General features: G+C 33.4%; 2 protein-coding genes across 3 annotated transcripts; one reads left to right on the top strand and one right to left on the bottom strand.

Moving 5' to 3' along the window:
* Nucleotides 1-3,107: 3,107 nt before the first annotated feature.
* Nucleotides 3,108-5,215, top strand: LOC105782793 (transcription factor TCP21). The gene has a single exon (XM_012607785.2). The coding sequence runs from the start codon at nucleotides 3,423-3,425 to the stop codon at nucleotides 4,191-4,193; it is 771 nt and encodes a 256-aa protein (XP_012463239.1). The 5' UTR covers nucleotides 3,108-3,422; the 3' UTR covers nucleotides 4,194-5,215.
* A 2,114-nt stretch (nucleotides 5,216-7,329) lies between these two features.
* LOC105784075 (uncharacterized) lies at nucleotides 7,330-11,050 on the bottom strand. Of its 2 annotated transcripts, XM_052626027.1 has the most exons (7): nucleotides 10,728-11,050; nucleotides 9,489-9,700; nucleotides 9,290-9,331; nucleotides 8,718-9,035; nucleotides 8,548-8,622; nucleotides 8,375-8,449; nucleotides 7,330-7,951 (listed from the first exon to the last, which is right to left on the bottom strand). In XM_052626027.1, exons 1-7 carry the CDS (start codon nucleotides 10,939-10,941, stop codon nucleotides 7,400-7,402), a joined length of 1,488 nt encoding a protein of 495 aa, XP_052481987.1. In that variant the 5' UTR covers nucleotides 10,942-11,050; the 3' UTR covers nucleotides 7,330-7,399. The 2 variants fall into 2 exon arrangements, with proteins under 2 accessions (XP_052481987.1, XP_012465315.1); XM_012609861.2 differs by lacking the exon at nucleotides 9,290-9,331 and having other exon boundaries at nucleotides 10,728-11,048.
* Nucleotides 11,051-20,907: the final 9,857 nt, after the last annotated feature.

Genomic DNA, 20,907 nt, shown 5'->3' with positions numbered 1-20,907 from the left:
AGGAATTGTGCGAGACCAAGTTGGGAATTGGATCTTTGGCTTTAATAGATTCTTAGGGAGCTACTCAGTATTCGAGGCTGAAATGTGGGACATCTTGTGTGACCAAGGTTATGTTGATGTACGATTAGACGAATAGTCTAGAAGTGGCGTCTGCCATTCAGGAGGGTTTCAAAAGAGGATCTAACTCTACTTTGCTTAGGAGAACTCTGCAGCGGTTATCTCGATTTCATCATTTGGAGTATTTGTCATATCCCTAGAGAAGAAAATCAGAAAGCTAATAGACTAGTTAAATTTGATCATTTGGATGGTCAAGGTTTACAAGTTTTTGAAGTTTTCCCATTTAAGGAAATGGGTTACATGATGTAATTTGTTCTTTTTATTTTCTCTGTCACACAAAAAAATATATATTTCGCCTTACTTTATTGTCATCCTTACTCATATTTCCAACATATAGGTGTTGATGAGTAACCTTAAGATTGCAATTATAAATAGAATGAAAGCAGGGGTGAAGCCAGAACAAATTTTTAGGGGGGCAAATGAAATTTTAATTTTTTATAGTCTATATCTTTATAATTTTTAAAGAATTAAATCGAATTTTTATAATTTTAGTAGGGGCTGAAGTGTAATTTTACATTTACTAATTTAAATTTTTTTTTAATTTAAGAGCTTAAATAGGAATTTTATATTTTAAGGGGATTGAGGCCCCTGCCAGCCCCTTAAATTCGCCTCTAAATGAAAGGATGATGAGACATACAAAAAGAGCGGTAAACTTAGCATTAACTTTTATTTAAGTTGTAAACTTTTGATCTTATCAAATTATATCATTGAAATTCTATTATTAACAAAGTAGTTCACTTATGCTAACTTCGTTAACTAATTATATATATGAAAAATTTGAGTTTTAGGATAATTTTCAAGTTCTAAAATAAGTAAATACTGGTTTTGTTGCCATTAATAATAATAAATCCATTTTAATGCATATTTTATTAAAACCATCAAATCAAATTTAATATTCATAAAACATATATTTAGAAATCAATTTTAAAGAATGCCACCAAATTTTATTTAAATAAATTCAGTATTAATTACTCCCTTAAATATATAGTAAACTTGCAAATTTGGTTTTATGTGATATTTAAGCGGTGAATATTTTATTAAATTTTAAATACGAAATAAAATAATTTTAGAATTTTAAAATCTTTTAACACATATTTTAATATAATTTATTTATATAGTACCCTATTAAATCTCACTAAATCAAACCTTTTAAAATAATACTTTCAAGACAGAAAACACAAAGATTTTAGTATAAAACAATTTAATATTTTTATTTAATACTTTCTAATATTTTTATTTTATTTTTATAACAATATTTAAAAATACAAATTCATTAACTCATTCAAATTTAACCTAATTAGAAATATATATATTTGCACATCAACATATTTATATACCTATGCAATTAATATATACTTGCATGTGTATATATAGATATTAAATTTTAGAATTAAGAATATAAATACTGTTGAGTAATATTTTCTCGTGTTGTATTAAAGGAAATATAAGGGGTATTTATACACATTCCTACTATTACTATTACAGCTCATAATAGGGCCCACTGTTTTGTCTTGACCTTTGGGTCGAGTATACTGATATTCCCTGTCCCTAATGCTGACATTCTCTGGGCCTACTTTGGCTTATTGGACGTTTACTTGCAGAGCACGTAGTCCTTTCTAATCTTGGGATTGGCTCTCCCAACGAATCTCGCACCTGCCAGTCACGAGCGGGGGTCCTCTTCGCAAACATGACTTGCGACCTCATCCCAGCGAGGTTTACGCAAGCTCCTTTCTTGCGGCCTCATTCCTACGAACCTTACGCGAACTTCCTCTCGGGCTTCCCGCGTGAGCTATCTTTTCGAACATCTTGTATTTTCGCGAGGTCCTCAGCTGACTATGCCTGCAGGCCAACATTCTTCTTCCAGGTCGGGTTCATCCAGGTCAGAGGTCCAGATTCTATCAGTCACTTGGACTATCGGTTCCCAAATCCTAACAAATACATATAATTTTTTTTAAAAGATTAATAAATTCAAAGTGATACACACAAACTCATCTATATTAACATGCATCAATATTAATATAAAATAGTTCGTTTATGGTTTAGTTTTCATGACGTACGAAGTTTAGATGAGAAGATGTTATTTTGATTAAAGGTTAAGTATGTCATCGATCTCATAAACAATTTTGTTTTTCCAAATTTTTTTTCACTTTAATACTCGATAATTTAGTCATTGAAAAGGAATAAAACAACATTTAATCTTGAAACTTGATTGTTGTTCTTGATTTGATCACTAAACTTGGTTATTATTTAAGTGTGATGATCTCGCTAGTAAGAGTTTATACCATATCATCACCGAACTTTAAAATATATATTTATAAATTTTCTTAGTAAATTCATAAATTTGTGTTTTTAGATTTTATATAATTTTATAAAATTTCAAGTGATGATGTTGCATTTTGAGAGTGTCACATCCTCACAACTTAATATGGAATCTAAATTCAAAATTAAATTACGAAAATTAAAAAACTAATGTCTCGTTTGATTTTCAATGCAATAATATCAAGAATAAAATTTATTTATTACATATGTATTAAAATAGTTGGACCTACAATAAAGAATAGTTAGTACAATTCTAAACTTTAAATTAAAAATATAGTAAAACTGTTATAAAATAAAACATTTTCAAAATAAATAAAAATTATTTCTATTTGAAAAAAAGTGAAAGTAAGTAAATTTTAACAACTAAATTAATTTATCATTAACTTATATATTAAAATTAAAAAATACTTGAAGTTGAAAAATTAAAAGGAGGTTTGAATGGATAATTAAATGAAATATATTTAATTTACTTTTTATCTCAAATTATAATATTATTATATTATTTAATTTTATTATTACCGCTATTTTTATAGTAACTATAAATAAACTTATCATCTATCTAAATCCACGTAGATGTTAATTTAGCTATGGGTACGAGAAGATGAAAAGAAAGGAAGAGGTTAGAGGTATAGTTGAGGGGGAAATAATTGAAAAAAGCGTAATTTTAATGTGATTCAAAAGGGGACGTAGGAAGTGGGAACCACCACCCATGTGCCCTCCCTCCTGTCTCCACCAGCTGCTGCCGCTCAATGATTAGCATTCTGCTCCCTCCCCAATATCCATCCCTCTCCTCTCTGTATTTCCATTAATTTGTTTTTCTATTTTTTTTGCTTTTCTTTTCACATCAAACACCTACAATACACTGCAGCCAATCTTTTCAGCTTAACCCCCCAAAAAAAAAAAAAAAAAAAAAAAAACTAAGTGAGAACATTTTCAGTGAGCCTAGTTGAAATTGTATACAGTTTTGGGGTTTTGTTTGGTGCCGCATGTCAAATTCAGAGGCTGCTGCTAAAAACGGAGCAACAATGGATACCCAGAGACAACAAGCGCCGGGGAACGGTGCCCTTGCCGTCAAGAAACCTCCCTCCAAAGACCGTCACAGCAAAGTAGACGGTCGTGGACGGAGGATAAGGATGCCCATCATTTGCGCCGCTCGTGTTTTCCAGTTGACTCGCGAGTTGGGTCATAAGTCCGACGGTCAGACCATCGAGTGGCTGTTACGCCAGGCCGAGCCTTCCATCATAGCCGCTACAGGTACGGGGACGACTCCAGCCAGCTTCTCCACAGTGTCAGTTTCCGTCCGCGGCGGAGCCAATTCCACTTCTTTGCCGTCAACGACTTCTTCGTCGTTGGATCATAAGCCTTTGTTGGGTTCCACCCCTTTTTTACTCGGAAAACGTGTCCGGCCCGACGACGATAACGCCGGGAAGGACGATTCCGGAGGGGCCACGGTGGGACCGGGCGTGGGGTCCATCGTGGGGCCCGCTGGAACGCACACGGGTGCGTTCTGGGCTGTTCCAGCTAGGCCTGACTTTGGTCAAATATGGAGCTTCGCGCCCCCGCCTCCTCCCGAGATGGTGGTACAAACAGCGGCTCAGCAACCAGCTGCAGCTGCGTTTTTCGTTCAGCAACAGCAAGCGATGGGTGAAGCGTCGGCGGCGAGGGTTGGCAATTATCTTCCCGGTCATCTGAATTTGTTAGCCTCCTTGTCGGGTGCTCCGGGAGGTTCGGGTCAAAGAGACGATGACCCTCGTTGAATTTGGGTGGACCGTTTTACCCTTGTTGTTGGGAGTATATATATTTATATGAATACATAGATTCTATAAATATTTGTGTATCAATGTTGTTTTCATGTGTGTGGATGTGGAAGATCATTTCTAGTTGGAATTTTAGGGTTAGGGGAGTTAGGGTTTTTGAGGAAACGATTTGTGAGTTTGGAGTCTGATGAATGGATTCAAATTAGGGTTTTTCCCTTAGCACTTCTATTTGATGATTAATTAGGGTTTTAGAGCTTTCACAGTTGTTTAGGAATTTGAGAGTTTATGTTGGAGAAGAAGAGGGCTCAAGAATTAGAGCTTTCATGAGTGATATATACTTGGGGATTTCTTTTGTCATTAATTAGGGTTTGCTTATTGCTCTTTGATTTTGAGCAAGTACTTGCTGATTTCTTGCTGCATTGAAGAATTAGAGGTTTCAAACCTGGATTTGGAGAATTCAGGCTTTTCCCTCATTGGCAAGTTCTTCCATTGTTCTTGTCATAGGAACGACGAACGAGCAAAGCGATTAAATCTTACTTCTGGATTGTACTTGATTTACATATTATTGGGGTTTGATCGGTTAACCAAAATAGGGTGACTGGATGCTGAACGCCCGAGATTTGCTTGCTTGGCTACTTAGCTTGATGCTGTGGATATATGGTCTCCCTAAATATTCTGGAATTCCTTCTATTGCTATGGTTGTTTGAGAACTATTAGTTTCTTTGCAGCTGTCGCTTAGCATCGAAAATTATGGTTCTTAAGTGCATAGCTCATGGTATGCTGTGGACGTGGGTTGATCTGGCCCTCTCTCTTCTGCTTTCAGTGTTTGTGTTTGATCGCATGGTCTCAAAGGAGACTGATGTGTGAAAGATTGCATTCCTTTCTGTAAGACCTTTATTTTGGAAAACTTTAGCTGTACTTTTAGCCATTTCTTAGATTTATCGGTGTGCAAATAATGTGTTCTTCATGTATTGTTTTGGGTGCCTGTTGTGTGAATAAAAAAACCCATATGTTCTTCTCAATTTTAGTTCCTTCTGCACATTATTATCCCATCATCTTCTCTTGTACGCATGACTTTTGTTTTGCTACTGATTATTTGTGCAAATTCAATGTCTGGGTCGTGTTTGATTTTTTATATGCTTTTACCTCTGGCTTGCTAACTCTTGTTCCTTCAATGGTGGATGTCTTCTTTTGATATCTCTAGTAACCAATAAACAGATCCCATATGCTGATTAATAGTTTGGTTTAGAGTTACAATAATCTGATCACTGTAGCTTCATCGACATATTCACTATGAGCTTTGTGAACATTAGACACTAGAATTAGCTTCTTTGATCTCGATGATAAGAGAGCTTATAACTTTAAAACTAGCTACGATTCTCAATTTAGTCCCCTTGGAAATTAGTTGCCACTAACTTGGATTTTAATGACTTTCTCATGCTATTTATTGCTACTATTTCTCAGACCTATAAACATGTATTTGCATATGCTTAAATGATACTTTCATGACTCTTCTTCTTAGCACTTGGAGAGGTCAGTAACGAGCACATGCAGCTGTCATCGCAGACCCTCCACCGGGAAAAAAAGTTGCAGTTAATGCAAAGCTCAATGGTGATGATTCAAATTATACTGTTTCAGAAGGTGTTGCTTGGTAGGGAATTGAACTATTTGTGGATCTTTGAACTTTTACTTGCATATCAATTTTAATATGGATTGGTTCAGTCGGTTGAGTACATGGCAGTCCCCATTTGGCAAGTATTAGGACCCTCTATGAGGCTGGTGGCATGTCCTGACCCTAGAAAAATATACTACTAGGAATTAGCATGAACTGCTGCGACTAGTAAGCGTTTTCTTGGAAGCAATGACAGGCCAACTGAGTTCAGTTCCTTGAAAACTTGGCCATCTCATGATTTGAAAATGGATTTGACTATCAAAAAATAGCTAGGGAAGATGGTGACTGCATTCTGTGTTTTCCAGGAAAAGAAATGGGGACATGAAGATTGATAGTATATTTTATTGAATTGGGGGGTAGAAAATATAAAAAAAAGTGAGGAAACAAACAAGTAGTGAAGGCAGCAATGAACAAAGCAAATGTTAGTGAAGATATAATGAGTACAAAAATCATTCATCATTGTACCTTTGTTTGGATATTAAATTATTGCAGGCAGGTCCCAATAATTGATGATGGGGGGTCCCCCAATGAAATGGCTTGTTGAAATAAAAAGGAAATTGGGAATCGTCCTATGATGTCATTGGAGCATCTCAATCCCTATCCTAATTCAAAAATCTTAATAGCCATTTAGATTTCAGACGGGAAATTTGGTCCCAAACTGAAAAATGGGGCCACCATATTCATGGGGTTGGGCCATAGTAGTTGAGACAAATCCTTGGCTATTGAAGCAGAGCACATGCAAGTGCAACGGCAATGCTTTTGCAAATCATGGGGGGGCCTCAATTTTAAGATTTTGGTGATTGCTCCAATTGTTTATATGTTTTCTTTGCTCCTTTTAGGGGAGCATTTTACTCGTATATATATATACACACGTATATAGGATATTGTTGGAATGGGTTGTTTTCTTTTGGTCTAAGATTGTTCCGAATTCGGTAATTACGTTTGATCTCGATGAAATTCGGAAATAGTGATTATTCTTTACTCTTTAGTGGGTCTTCTCAGTTTAGGGCCCATGAAAAGTGAATAAATACTACTAAGGGGCATTTAATGCCTTTAACAATAATTAAGTACATGTTTTATGAAAAGAATGAAAGAAGTTTGAAAGAGAAATTATCTTTAAATTTCATTTGGGATTAATTGGATTTAAAATATGATAAAAGTTATTTTATAAGAAATTGTCTTTTAAACAATTATTACTTTATTGTATCCAAAAAACAATTATTTTATAGAAAAAATAAATGCATAATATGTGGTTAGATATTAACAAAGGGTTCTTTTTAAAAGCTAAAAGGGTTATTTTAAGAAAGAAAAATGGTTTTTTTAAACAAAAGTAGATGAGCATTTTTCAATTAATTAAGGCAACTATATATTTATTTATTTTAGACCTAAAGTAGCCAAATAAGATTTGTTTTTTCACCATTCTTTAGAAATAAACACTTTCGATTAAAAAGTGAGACCAGAGGGTTGAAAATCAGAATTTTACCTTATTTTCGTTTTAGAATAAATATATCCCCCTAAAACAACAGCAAAGATATTACACGTATTTCCCTCTATATTTGGGCTTTGATTCTTTGCTCAGTTTTGAATCACCAGAGTGATGAACATCTGCTGGACTGAAAACAGAAGAGTGAAGATTGTTACCTTCTTCCAACCACTTGGAATGATTCTCCTTAAACTCCAGATGTTTCATCCATGCTGCCAACGCGAGTTCCTCGGTGTACGAGGACGTCTTTACCATGGTGAGTAAAACCCGACTGTATCGTGAGCTAAGTATCTGCTCTGAAGTGGCAACCAACTCGAAACATGGATGCTCGGGGAAATGATCTTCGCACGAGTCTTCTTCTCTCGACACGGGATAAAAGAATACAAGCCTGCCACCAATTACAAGCATCCTAGCAGCAAGGTCAAGCAAGTCATGCACACACTCAGCTAAGCTGTAAGGCGCAGTTGAAGGTATATGGTCTGCCCTTTTGTCATCTGGAACAGTGTAAGGGCCGATAACCCCCTTGAGCAATTTCCGGCCTCCAGATTTCCGTCCACCAGCTCGAACTCCATATGGAGGATCACAAATTATTGCATCAAACACCTATGTATAAAAGCAGAGCGAAAACATCATACAAGTAAATTTCAGAATATATGACAGTAAATGGACAGCAAAGATTGCCTTTTCCCTCACAAAATAAACCTTTCAACTTTGTCAATTTATTTAGATAAGCCCTTATACCTTTATTTACACCCAAATAAGGTATATATAGGGGCTTATTGGGGTAAAAGAAAAGTATAAGGGGCTTATTTAGCAAAAGTAAACTAGTCCAAGGGCTCTTTTAGTAGTTTAGCCATTAATGAATGACTGATTATGATGACATAGCGAATTAAGCAAATGTACCAGCCACATACTGTGTTTTTGTATTTCATTCAAAACAATGCCTAGATGGAACAAATCAAATTCAAATACGAATAAAGAAGGCACTACCATATTCAAAAGGAAGCAATTTTTACAAGAAATTACCTCCTTTAATCCAGGACGCCAAGGAGGAAGGTTGTTATCCGCCCTCAACAAAGCAATTGGCATCGGCAATCCGTACTAAAAGGATGCAGGGCAAATGAGCATGTAATCTCATGCAGAACTATTTGCAGGTGGGTTTCAGGAAAAAGGTATTGCTAGTTATATTGCAGATTTACCTGTTTGAAGTTGCTCCAAACATTACAGTCAGGGCCGCGCCCATCACGCACCACTCGGATGTCAATATCAGCACCCTGGATGAATTCAAACAGTTGCCGTATGATTTCCAATAATAAAAAAAAGCATTGGGATGAAGAATAAATCAGACTAAAATAAGAAAATAAAACACCATTGTCATTGCTCCAAAGTGAGCTGCTGAAACCAGAATGCTCCCCGTGCCAACAAAGGGGTCATATACAAGTTTCCCAGGCGCAGCCTGCGCTTGATTGGCCATTAAGAAAGCCATTTCCGCATCCATTGCTGTCGGTCCAAGATAATTTCGGCTTTTCAACTGATACGTGGGGAGAAGCTTCCTATCTGCTCCACCAACTTCCCTACCGAAGAATATTCTCCTTTGTGCTACCGGTGGAAGTCCATTATTAGTTGCAGTGTCGTCAGTTTCCATGAGCCAGAAATTGTGATCGGGGTTCTTTAAATTAACTCGACCCTGCAAACATGTTGATTACAGTTACCATAGCAAATACGATCTATCTACCTCCAGACTCTTCATTTCAATATGCGTTCTATACATATTCGGAGATATGGTAAAACTTAAAAGAAAACAAAGCATACATGTGCTAGACACATACCCATCCAACATTCACCATGAGTCAAGTAACATAAAATACAATTAAAGAAAAAGCACCAAAATATGAAAATATAACATCTTTGTTGCTCGGATTCTAATTCTTCTTGAAGTACCTGATATAGGATACAAACTCCAAGGATCCTCCAAATACATGCCTGTATCAGAACACTCATTCACGAGTCCGAATAACATATTATAACATTTTATTTTTCCTTATTCTCTACATGCCCCAGCTATGGCTTTAATGTTCCAAAGGAAACCGGTCATTCAAAGCAAACTTCAGGATCAAGAAAATCATATTAAGAACCAAACCTTGAAAGGAATATATGAAAGCCCACGAATCCGTTCATTCTGCTCCAGAAGGCTCATAACCTTCCCAAAACTATCCACGGTAATCTTAAATGTACTTTCAGACCCCAAATATGGCAACTTTCGTTCATCAGGGTAGCTTTTAACAGCCTCTTCAAGCTCCTCATAGCTACCTCCTTCTCCCCAAAGTTCATATATTCCCTTCACAAGTATACCTACAAAGGGATTCACAAAACTTCAAGAATGAAAAAAAAGTTCAAACCATGATTTTGGTCCCTCTATTGTGCTCAAAATTGGAATTTAATCATATTATAATTCAATCCTTCTTTGTGTGTAAACCCAGGGTGTCCTCAAGTCATATTGAACTTAAGACTAATCCTCATCGACCCGAGAGTTAAAGTATTCCCAACAAGTGCGCTTCCAAGATTCAAACTTGTGTTCCCACCCTCAGATGAGATCACTACAACCTTAAATTACAGCCTGTGGTATAATCCATTATTTTACTTTTACAATATTAACTAACATCGCTAACCATTCCTCTACTTTTAGCATAATATACTTTTATATTGCTCTAACTATGATTTTATTCCAAATAACTAAATACCATTAACTATTCCAATTAAAATATAAATGAAATAAGGTTAAAGTATATGCGAAGTCCATCTATTATAAGGACTAGATCAAATTAGTCCCTTTACTATTAAATGGATCAATTTAATCCCTATACTATTAAAAAGAAAATCAAATAAGACCAATTTGTAACAAGTTAACATTTACTATTTAAAAATGACATAATTTTTTCCTTATTTGCAGTTTAACTCCAAACAAAATATTCTGTTTGCAGAATCATAAAAAGCTCTCAAAATATAACTCCTCGAAATTTAGAATCCAGAATCATTGGATTCTTTTAATAGTGCATGTACTAAATTGATCCACTTATAATTTGATCTGGTCTCTATAATAGAGGAACATTCCAGTAACATTCACCAATGAAATCATGTAAGTTATGCAAATAGATTTTCTTTTCAGATGTGTTTTATCATTTTATGGGGGAAAAAAAAATCTAAATCAGCATTTTAATTGTGAGGATAATCGCTGTTAATTATTAGAATTATCAGACTATGCCAAACTAAAGTAAAAGACTAAATTCCAAGTTTAAGTATAGTAGAGGGACTAAAACCACAATTTGACTAAAAGTCATTTTTTAAAGTGAAAGAAAAAGGAAGTGGCGGCAGTACTTACTTCGATTGGCGACGTTCTCGGCCACGTCCTCGGAAGGCAAGTCGACGAAATAGAAAGGGGAGTCGGGGTGATGGTGTTGAGGTAGCCGCCATTGTAGAACCCGGTTACCAGGGCGCCGTTTGTCTTCGAAAGCTCCGAAAAGGTCAGCCAGGGACTCGACTTCGGGTTTCCGGTAATCAAGCAGCCTGTGGTAAAACACACATAAATACCACATCGATTAATGTTGGGGAACAGTCTTTTCTTGCAAGCTTGAAGAAGGAGAATTCAGCCAGGCCAATAACGATCCAAATTCAAAAACCCCCATACCAAAAACCCTTCTCTTTTCAATCAAGGGTCATACGGTGCCGTTTTAGTCAAAGCTAAAGCATAGATAATTGGGTTGGATCTAGAATCGATCATGGGTTGGATAGATACAAAATTTTAGGCTTGTTTTTCAGGCCCAGCCTCACCCATCCTTAAAATGATTTAAAATTTTGTTCAAGCCCGGTCCAAATTAAAAATTCTAAACCTAAGCCCGACTTGGCCCGTCTGTATTCAAAATTTTTAGATTTTTTTATATAAAAACAAATTTTAAAAATATAATACATATAATACACTAAAATATTAAAAATAAATGTTTCTCAATAATTGAAAATAAATTTAAAAAAAGTATTTAATAGTTATGCTTAAATAATCTTAATATAGGTGCAACTTAACAAGCAAATGACTCTTAAAAAGTAGCAAAATTAATAATAAAATAAGAGTTATACAATATCCAAATAATAACAACAGAATAGTAATAATATAATAGTGAAATGGTAGCAAAACAGCGGTGAAATGACAACAAAACAACAACAAAATAATTGATTTGGGTTGGGCTCGGGCTGAAAATCCTACCCAAGCCCTAACTCGTTTAGAAAATGGGCCTTATTTTTAGTCCAGGTCCATTTTTCAGGTCTTTATTTTTGTCCAAACTCTTTCACTTTTCGGGCAGGCCTTCAAGCTTGGGCTAATGACCCAACCCATGATCAGATCTAGTTGGATCCATTTGAATTTAATAATTTGAGTTTTTAAATTTACAATAAGATTATTTTGGATTTAGTCTGTTTCGAGTTCAAATTGTTTTAAGTTCAAGTATTTCGAGTTTGGTTATTTTCAAGATATTTTAAGTTATAAGTTATGATGATGGATTATTTTAGCTTTAGGTTATTTTAAATTTAGATTATTTTAAATTTAGATTATTTTTAAAATTGAATTGTTGCATTTTATACTAAATGGAGTTAAATAAGTGATGCTAACATTCATAAAAATCTACTAAATGGACACTTGAGAGAAAAGCATAGAGAAATTTTGTACCAATCAAAATACATTTAAGGGTTCTTTTTAGAAAAGTGACCTTCTTAATAAAGTATGAAAACGACCCAACTTCAATATTAATTATGGGAATGGCCTACAATTTACAATGGATATCGATGCTGCCACTTCCTAAGGCGGCACTACCCTAAAATTTCACCCAATTATCAGTCAATCATTCATATATTGATTACATTCAAAAATGATTTTTTTGTGCCACCAATTTTCTAGACGGCACCTGTATGTATTTTTTGAAATACCATTATTTTCACTGGTATTCCCGGAGTAGAAAGAAAAAGATTTAATCCTGGTGATAGCTCCAAATGTGACGACACTAGTGTCAATAATTTCTTTTTTTATTTTTTGGGTGCTACCTCTTCATGTAAAGGCACCAATTTTTGTAAAAAAATTATTTTATTGGTCCAAGTTCCAAATGTGGCGACACCAGTATTTTTTTTTTACTTTTTCGGTGTAGCCTCTTTATGTGGAGTCACCAAAATTTGTAAAATAAAATAAAATTCTTGGTTCCAGCTCCAAGTGTCACACCCTAAAAACCAATTTAGAAGAATCGGGTTAATAAATCGAGGGTTTAAGTCAGATACCGAAATTAGTGTCGTAAATAATTAGTTGAAATATAAAAAATAACATAATTAGGTTTTTATTTTATTAATCAACTTAAAACGAAATTCAATTGCGAGGTCTAATTTGAAAACAACGTGTTTTAATTGAGTTAGGACCTAATTGGAAAAAAGGTAAAATGAATTAAGATATTAATAATTAGACTTGACTAAAAGTATTAATTATTGTATATAAATTAAAATAGGAATGCATTAAAAACTATAAAGTTAAATAAGTTAATAAAAATTGAGTAAATGTATAAGCTAATAAAGAATACGTAAGTTGAGCCCAAAATAAAATATATACTGTTAAGAAATAAAATCATGTAAGAAATGAGTTTTAGGCTTGGTGGTTAAGTGTTATTTCTCTATCTTAGAGATCTTTGTTTCAAGCTTCTTCTTTTTATTATTTTTATTTTCAACAAATTAGAATAAAACCACACTAAAACAAATATTATTTGAGGTAAAACTAAAAAGAAATAGGCTTGGGCCTAATAGTTAGTACACTAAGTTCCTTCCTAATTGACCCAGGTTTAAATCCCTTCTTTTTTTATTTCATAATTTTGCAAAAGACACTACAAACATTAAAATATGTAATTTTTAAGTGAAAAAATTAAGCAAGAATGAGCAACAGGCTCAATGGTAAGGCGTTGGTACTCCTTGAAACTAGGGTTTGATGTCACCCCTAGGGTTAACAAACCCTAAGTGTAACACCCATTACCCATATCCAACACCGGAATAGGGTACGAGGCATTACCAAAACACATACACTTGTAAACGTATTAAACCGAGTTATAAAATTTCATCTAAATTAAAACTTTCAAAATAATTAACATGCTTCTATAACTTTTCACAATATATCCTCAAAATATTATAATCATAATAATTAGGGCCTACGAGACCCGATACATACTCATGCAATTCAATGCTTCATTTCCATTTCATTCAATTCGCAATTTTTCATGCTCACAATTTAAATCATATCACTGGCAATTTCCATTTAGTTCACGTACAATTCAATGGCATTAAGTTCAACACTAATACGTATTTACCATTTATCTCAATGTTTATCAATTATACCATTCAATAACACATTTATGGAATTCTCAATTTTGCAATGAAAATATCACTTTAGCTTAATTAACAACATCATCCTGTTATAAATACACAACCACTTATCCATTTGCTTTAATTCTTTTGGGCCCATTTGTCACTTAACATCCTTAATCAAATTAGGGAACGGTTACGGAAAATTGAGTACTTCACTTCCTCTTGGCCATAGTATAACTATGGTCTTACGTATGATCATTTATCATTTGTCCCTGATCAGATAAGTGTAGCTAGGCTACCACTTATCACTTTGTCACTTGATCAGATAAGTGTAGCTAAAGCTACCACTTACACTTATCACTTTGTCACTTGATCAGAAGTACTCAAATCCGGCGTTCCGCTCAATTTGATCATTTATTCAGTTTTCGCATTTTTATTTTATTCTCATTTCAACAATAAATATATATTTCATCATACATTATATAATTCATGAAATTAACATTTAATCATTAAATTTCAATCATATGAACTTACTATTTCATTATCTTTCCACACTTGTTCCTATGCACATCACACAAGATATAAACATATCATTCAACCATAGTTGCAAGCTAGTGTATTTAAACATAACTCTGTTTGGAACTAACCACATGATAAACCATTCATGACATTATTTCATGCCAAATCATATACCGAATATACCATACACACATACTTATGAAACTTCATTTTCACACATGAGCTTAAACCATGACCAATAATACACAAATATAAGCATCATTCATATTTCATCTTTTATCAGTTATAATAAAAAATATGACCAATTATACACAAATCATTCATATATTTCCCAATTTTCCTCTACCTCCTCTCCATTCCTCATCCTTAATGTGTATAACACATTTAAACAACATTATTCGTACTTTCACTATTTTCTTGTATGTAAAATTCAAGCTGTCCGTCTGAGTTAGAGTCACTAAATTATTTTTCCCTGGAGCTACAGAACTCCAAATTAAGATCCGTAAATTTTTCCCGAAACTAGATTCACATATATTTTTACCATAAAAATTTCAGAATTTTTGGTTTATCCAAATAGTACAGTTTATTCTTTAAAGTTTCCCCTGTTTCGCTGTCTGACAGTTCTGACATCTCTTCACTAAAAATTAATTATCTCATTATACAGAATTCGGATGATGCTTCCGTTTATTTATTTTGAAAATAAACTCATTAAGGATTCTAAGAATATAAACTATAACTTATAATTATTTTTTTAAAATTTTTAACAATTTTCCAAAGTCAGAACAGGGGATTCCGAACTCATTCTGACTCGGTCTAACTAAACTTCAAATATCTCAAAATTTACAATTCCATTACTTACACCGTTTCTTCTATGAGAAACTAGACTCAACAAGATTTAATTTCATATTTTATTCATCCTCTAATTCAATTCCCACAATTTTTGGTGATTTTTCAAAGTTAGACTACTGCTGCTGTCCAAAACTGCTTTAGTGCAAAATGTTGATTTCCATTTTGCCCCAAATTTCACAGTTTATACAATTCGGTCCTTTCTCAATTAACCCCTCAATTAATCTAATTTTCTAAATTAATACTTTACCTAGACATTATAAGTTGTTACACAACTATTGAAATTTAGAATTTCCACATATAACTCTATCTTCAAACTCTTTTACTATTAGGTCCCAAACATTCACTTTCTATTCAATTCTTTCAATAAAATCAGCATATGAACAATTTAAAGCTCTAATTTCATGCTAAATCATCATATACTTCCAGCACATATTCATAGCAACTTTCAACTTCTTTCATAGAATCAAAAACTAATGAATTCAACAAGTGGGCCTAGTTGTAAAAGTCACAAAAACATAAAATTTTCAAGAAATAATCAAGAATTGAACTTACAGTAAAAATAGGAAGAACCAGCTTAAGGAAACCCTTCTATGGTGTTTTTGCTGATGAGAATGCAGAAAAATGAAGAGAAATCTAGATAATTCCACATTGGTCCTAACTTTATTAAGTAAATTTTGCAATATTCCAATTTTGCCCTTAATTCTCCTTACTTTATTGCTGATTTCATGCCTTTGCCGTCCAGCCCAAATAGACCTTGGGTCTATTTGCCTTTTAAGCCCTCTTCCTTTTTATCATTTAAGCTATTTAATCATTTCCCATAATTTTGCATTTGTTACAATTTAGTCCTTTTTGTTCAATTAATTATCGGAACTTTAAAATTTCTTAACGAAACTTTAATACTAACTTTTTAACACTACATAAATATTTATAAAAATTTTTATGGCTCGGTTTAAAATCCTCGAGGTCTCGATACCTTATTTTTTATTCTAATTATTTTAATATTTATTTCTAGTGTACTATTCACTATTTCAAAAATTTTCCTAACTTCACATTTAACTTATACTCACCAAATTAATAATATTTTCTACCCATTTTTCGAATTTAGTGATCTCGAATCACCGTTCCGACACCTCTGAAAATTCAGGCCATTACATTTTTCCTCGTCGGATTTGTGGTTTCAAAACCACTGTTCCGACTAGACCCAAAATCGGGCTGTTACACTAAGAATTGACTCAATTCTTTCCTAATTATAATTCATATCTTACTATTTCTCAAAATTCCAATAGAATTAGAATTCTACCATCTTCTTATCTTATTTTCCTAATTAAAATTTCGATTTCCCCTTTTCAAATCCTAATAGAATTTGCGCTCCATCCTTTTATTTATTCTCTTTTTATTTTCTTTCTATTCTCTTTACACCATATTTTCATCTTTCTCACTATTGATTATTTTGCTTTTCCAGATTAAAACATCTTTCATTCAATCATTCTTTCTATCAGATTTGTGATTGATGTCAATAGTATCTATATTCTTTCCAAGAATTGGTAAGTACATCTTGTTTCCGAGGTTTAGATCCCAAATTTTCGTAATATTACTATTTGACGCTAATCTTATGTTTGATTAATCAATCCTTTATGGTTCTTGCCAAAATATTTAATTGTTAACTCGTGTATAAATATAGTTTGAATGACCCGTTTTAGGTGCATTAGATCATATTTGAATCGTGAGAAACGTTGATTGGACTCCCGGAGATAGGCGTGTGCTCTTTTACAAGTGAATCAGGGTAAAATCATGCCTAAGATAGGGCCACACGGTTTGCCTCACGGGCGTGTGGATCGCACAGACCCTCACACGGCCATGTTCCCATGAAACCCTAAGATAGTTTGAATCGCACACGGCCTAAGACCCTCTACACGTCCTGCCACACAATCGGGTCTCCCTTGTACCTTGATTTTGTAAATTCCATATGGTCACAGGCCACACGGTCGTGTAACCCCTCCAATGACTTAGACCTTTCCACATGGCCTGCTACATGGCCATATGCCCCCTATTTTTTAAATTTTACAGTTTTACCCAAAAGTTTATGACTTTTTCAATTTAGTCCTTAAATGGTTCCCAAACTATTTTTAATGTTTTATTTTATTCAATTGAGTCCTTGATAATATAAGTAATACTATAATCCATGATCTAATTGACTAAGTTAATGTTATATAGATATTTGCATGAATGGTGAATAATACCTGCATTTGTGATTGTAAGTACAACATGCCTTATGTTACCGTTAAACCAAACACTTAATAAGCGTGACTTTTGGTATTGAGTTGATCTGTTATAAGCATATTATTTGTAACTATATTGAGCTGTTATAAGCATACTAATTGATATCGTATTGTTCTGTTAAAAGCATAATTAAATGCTACTGTATTGATTTGTTTGAGCTTGTCATATTGCATTGCATGGGATGAGACTATATCTACGAAAGAAGTATTAGCAGCTTGTCTGCACCGTTTAATGGATTATCCACACCGTACTAGCAACTTTTATCTGCACCAAATTAGTGGTTTACCTATACTATATTAACTACTTTTATTTGCAAATGTGTTGTGCATCCACAACTTATTAATAGTTCGTCTGCAAAAATTGTTTTATAAAACAAACCCAGTGGTTTATCCACATCGTACTACCAGTTCATCTGCAACGTTAGTGATCCATCCACACTGTGGTGTAAAGGTAAAGAAGTTTTGGGAACTCCTATTGTGGTGTCTAGTGGTGGGGTAGGAACCTTTGTACTATTCAATTGAAATTCCATTGCATCCATAAGTATTTACATGACTATTAACACTAAGATAATATGTTGATGAAGTGATTTGATTTAACGATATTTTGTATTGCTATCCAATTGTGATTTATTTTTTGAGTTGATATTCTGTATGAATTGTATACTGTTTACACTAGTTTTCTTGTGACAGAATCACATGCTTCATAACTCACTCCCTTTTTAATTTCCATTCTTACAGATAGCCCATTAGGTTAGGACACGGACACGACATATAGAGGGCTTAAAATTGTTTTATTTATATGAATGTATTATTAGGCTTATTATTATAATTTATACTATTTCAGGAACTGTACGTTTTATTTATTTTGTGGCATGAGACTCATATTTAGGTTTTGGTTTAGTTAACATGCATGACTTTTAATTTTTTTAAATGAAGAAATAATGATTATATTCAAGTATGCATTAAATATAGGTTTTATTAAAACTAAATTGAGTATCACTTTTTCCACTGCTAAGCTATAAACAAATTTTGGGAAGAATAAATAAATTGAATAAGGTTTCAAAAATAGTCATCGTTACAAGAAAAATGTTAAAGTTAATCAGTTTTGATAACTCGCGAGTTTTTCCAAAAATAAACTAAGTTTTCGTCTAAAATAAATAATCGTCTAAAAATTACTTTTTTATAAAACCCCGATCACTACTAGGCCATTTCAGTGGCTGATGTAATCCCCCGAATTCGGGTCTAACGTCTAGGTCGAGTTGGGGAGGTTACACCAAATTTGGTGGCTAAGGGTGAGTATTCGATCGAGTCTAGTCGAATCAAGTAAAAAAATTCGAGTTGAGTTAACGAATCCTATTATTTATACTCAATGTTGCGTTTATATGGATCAACTATTTAACTAATAGACGAAATACAATATTATTTAACTACATAAACAGTATAATGGTTTTCCCTTTTAACTTAATGAGTAAATATTTATCAAAATAACGTAGTTTTGCCTTTTAACTTAATAGTTTTGACTTTTAACTTTAGAAAAGGTAAACATTTATCAAAACGACATATTTTTATATTTTCTTATTTGGATTTTCGGATAACTCGAATTGTGTAATTCATATTCGAGTTAAACCAAAAAACTTAATTTTTTATTCGAGTTGATCCGAATAACTTGATTAACTCAAATAACTCGAACTATTTAATTCAAAATTTAATTTTTTTATTGAGTTTTTCGAATCGAATCGGATTTTGCTCACCCCTAATGGTGGCGCTAGTATTTTTGTTACTTTTTCGGTGCCGCCTCTTCATGTAGAGGCACCAAAATCTGTAAAAATAATTTATTTCTCTGGTGCCAACTCCAAATGTGGTGGCACTAATAATTTTTTTTCGATTTTTTGTAACACCCCTTACCCGAGACCGTCGCCGGAATCGAGTACGAGATGTCATCCAATTTAACTTACCAATTCGGAGCATAAAAATTTACTTTTAAAATTAAATTCACTGTTCACAACAAAACTGTCCACCTGTGTGATTGTTACTAATTTAATTATAACTAAAGTTACGAGACTCAAAATTTAAATCCGTAAATTTTTTCTGAAACTAGACTCATATTCCTACTTACCATAAAATTTTCAGAATTTTTTACTTAGCCAATTAGTGCAGTTTATTCATTAAAGTATCCCTTGTTTCACAGCTCGACAGGTCTGACCTCTTGGAACTAAAAATAAATTATCTAATTTCACATAATTCATATAAGGTTATCGTTTGTTTATTTTGAAAATAGACTCACTAAGAAATCTATACATATAAATTATGACCCATAATTATTTCTGTACAATTTATAATGATTTTCCAAAGTCAGAACAGGGGACTTCAAAAACCATTCTGACCCTGTCTCATTAAAATTCAAATATCTCAAAATACAGAATTCCTTTGCCTACACCGTTTCTTTTATATAAAAATAGACTTGATAAGCTTTAATTCCATATATAATTCACTCTCTAATTCCATTTCTATTATTTATGGTGATTTTTCACATTCACGTCACTGCTGCTGTCAAAGAAACTGCTTCTTTGTATTAGCTACCATTTACACATACATAATACCAAAACATAATCTTTACTAACCATTTCAATAGCTAATCTTAGCCATATCATATGAACATACTCAAAATGATTAAGACTCTATACATGCCATAGTTTAAACATTTTGAAAAGCACATAATACCGAGATGATTATGATAGTGTGATACGAGCTCCGACGATCCCCAATTCGACCAAGTTCAAATCACTATAAAACAAAGGAAAATAAGAAAGGTGTAAGCTACTAATAGCTTAGTAAGTTACATGTAAACAATAATTACTCATTTAATAATTAACACTTTTAACATATAACTAATCAAAACATTTCCTAGCAATTTCAATCACTTACACATGCACAATCTTACCAATTCACTTGCATATACATTTTCACACTTAACCTTTATCACTTATGCTCATTCTTTTCAAATGTACCTGCATACACACTTCATTTCATATTCACTTTAACTCATTATTAATCCCGTTGAACACTCGGAATATACACAGATACGTAGAGATTTAGCACATAAGTGCAACACTTATATGTAGCCGGTTACCATCGAAATGTAGCCGGTTACCATCGTTATGTAGCCGGTTACCATCAAACGTGTCAAGCTACCACCGATCAATAACACCGAAATGTCCACGGCCTGCTCACACAAGTCGTCAGTGTCCGCAACACATGCTAGATCACCCAGCACCCGGGACTCACTGTAACACTGTAACACTGATCTCTAGTGACATGTCACTTGTATCCACTTCTATTCCTAAGTTCAACCAGAAATTTACACTTAACACTTTATTTTCAACACTTTAACACTTGAATAATTCATGAATAATTCTCCTTCCACATTGAATATTAATTCACATATCAAATATAATTCACAATTTATAAAAATATAACTATTATTTACACGTAACTTACCTCGGATGCAAAACGACTATTTTGTAATTTAGTCGA

The sequence above is a fragment of the Gossypium raimondii genome, chromosome 13, assembly GCF_025698545.1.
Source record: "Gossypium raimondii isolate GPD5lz chromosome 13, ASM2569854v1, whole genome shotgun sequence".
Classification (NCBI taxonomy): domain Eukaryota; kingdom Viridiplantae; phylum Streptophyta; class Magnoliopsida; order Malvales; family Malvaceae; genus Gossypium; species Gossypium raimondii.
Note: the sequence above shows the minus strand (reverse complement) of the source record. Positions and strands in the feature narration are given on the sequence as shown.

Coding starts and splice junctions, on each gene's coding strand:
- LOC105784075 (XM_052626027.1), bottom strand. CDS start 10,941: ATGTGGTATTTATGTGTGTTTTACCACAGGCTGCTTGATTACCGGAAA. Junction 9,036..9,289: donor GAGTTTGTATCCTATATCAG/GTACTTCAAGAA, acceptor ACATGTTTGCAG/GGTCGAGTTAATTTAAAGAA. Junction 8,450..8,547: donor TTTGGAGCAACTTCAAACAG/GTAAATCTGCAA, acceptor GCATCCTTTTAG/TACGGATTGCCGATGCCAAT.
- LOC105782793 (XM_012607785.2), top strand. CDS start 3,423: ATGTCAAATTCAGAGGCTGCTGCTAAAAACGGAGCAACAATGGATACC.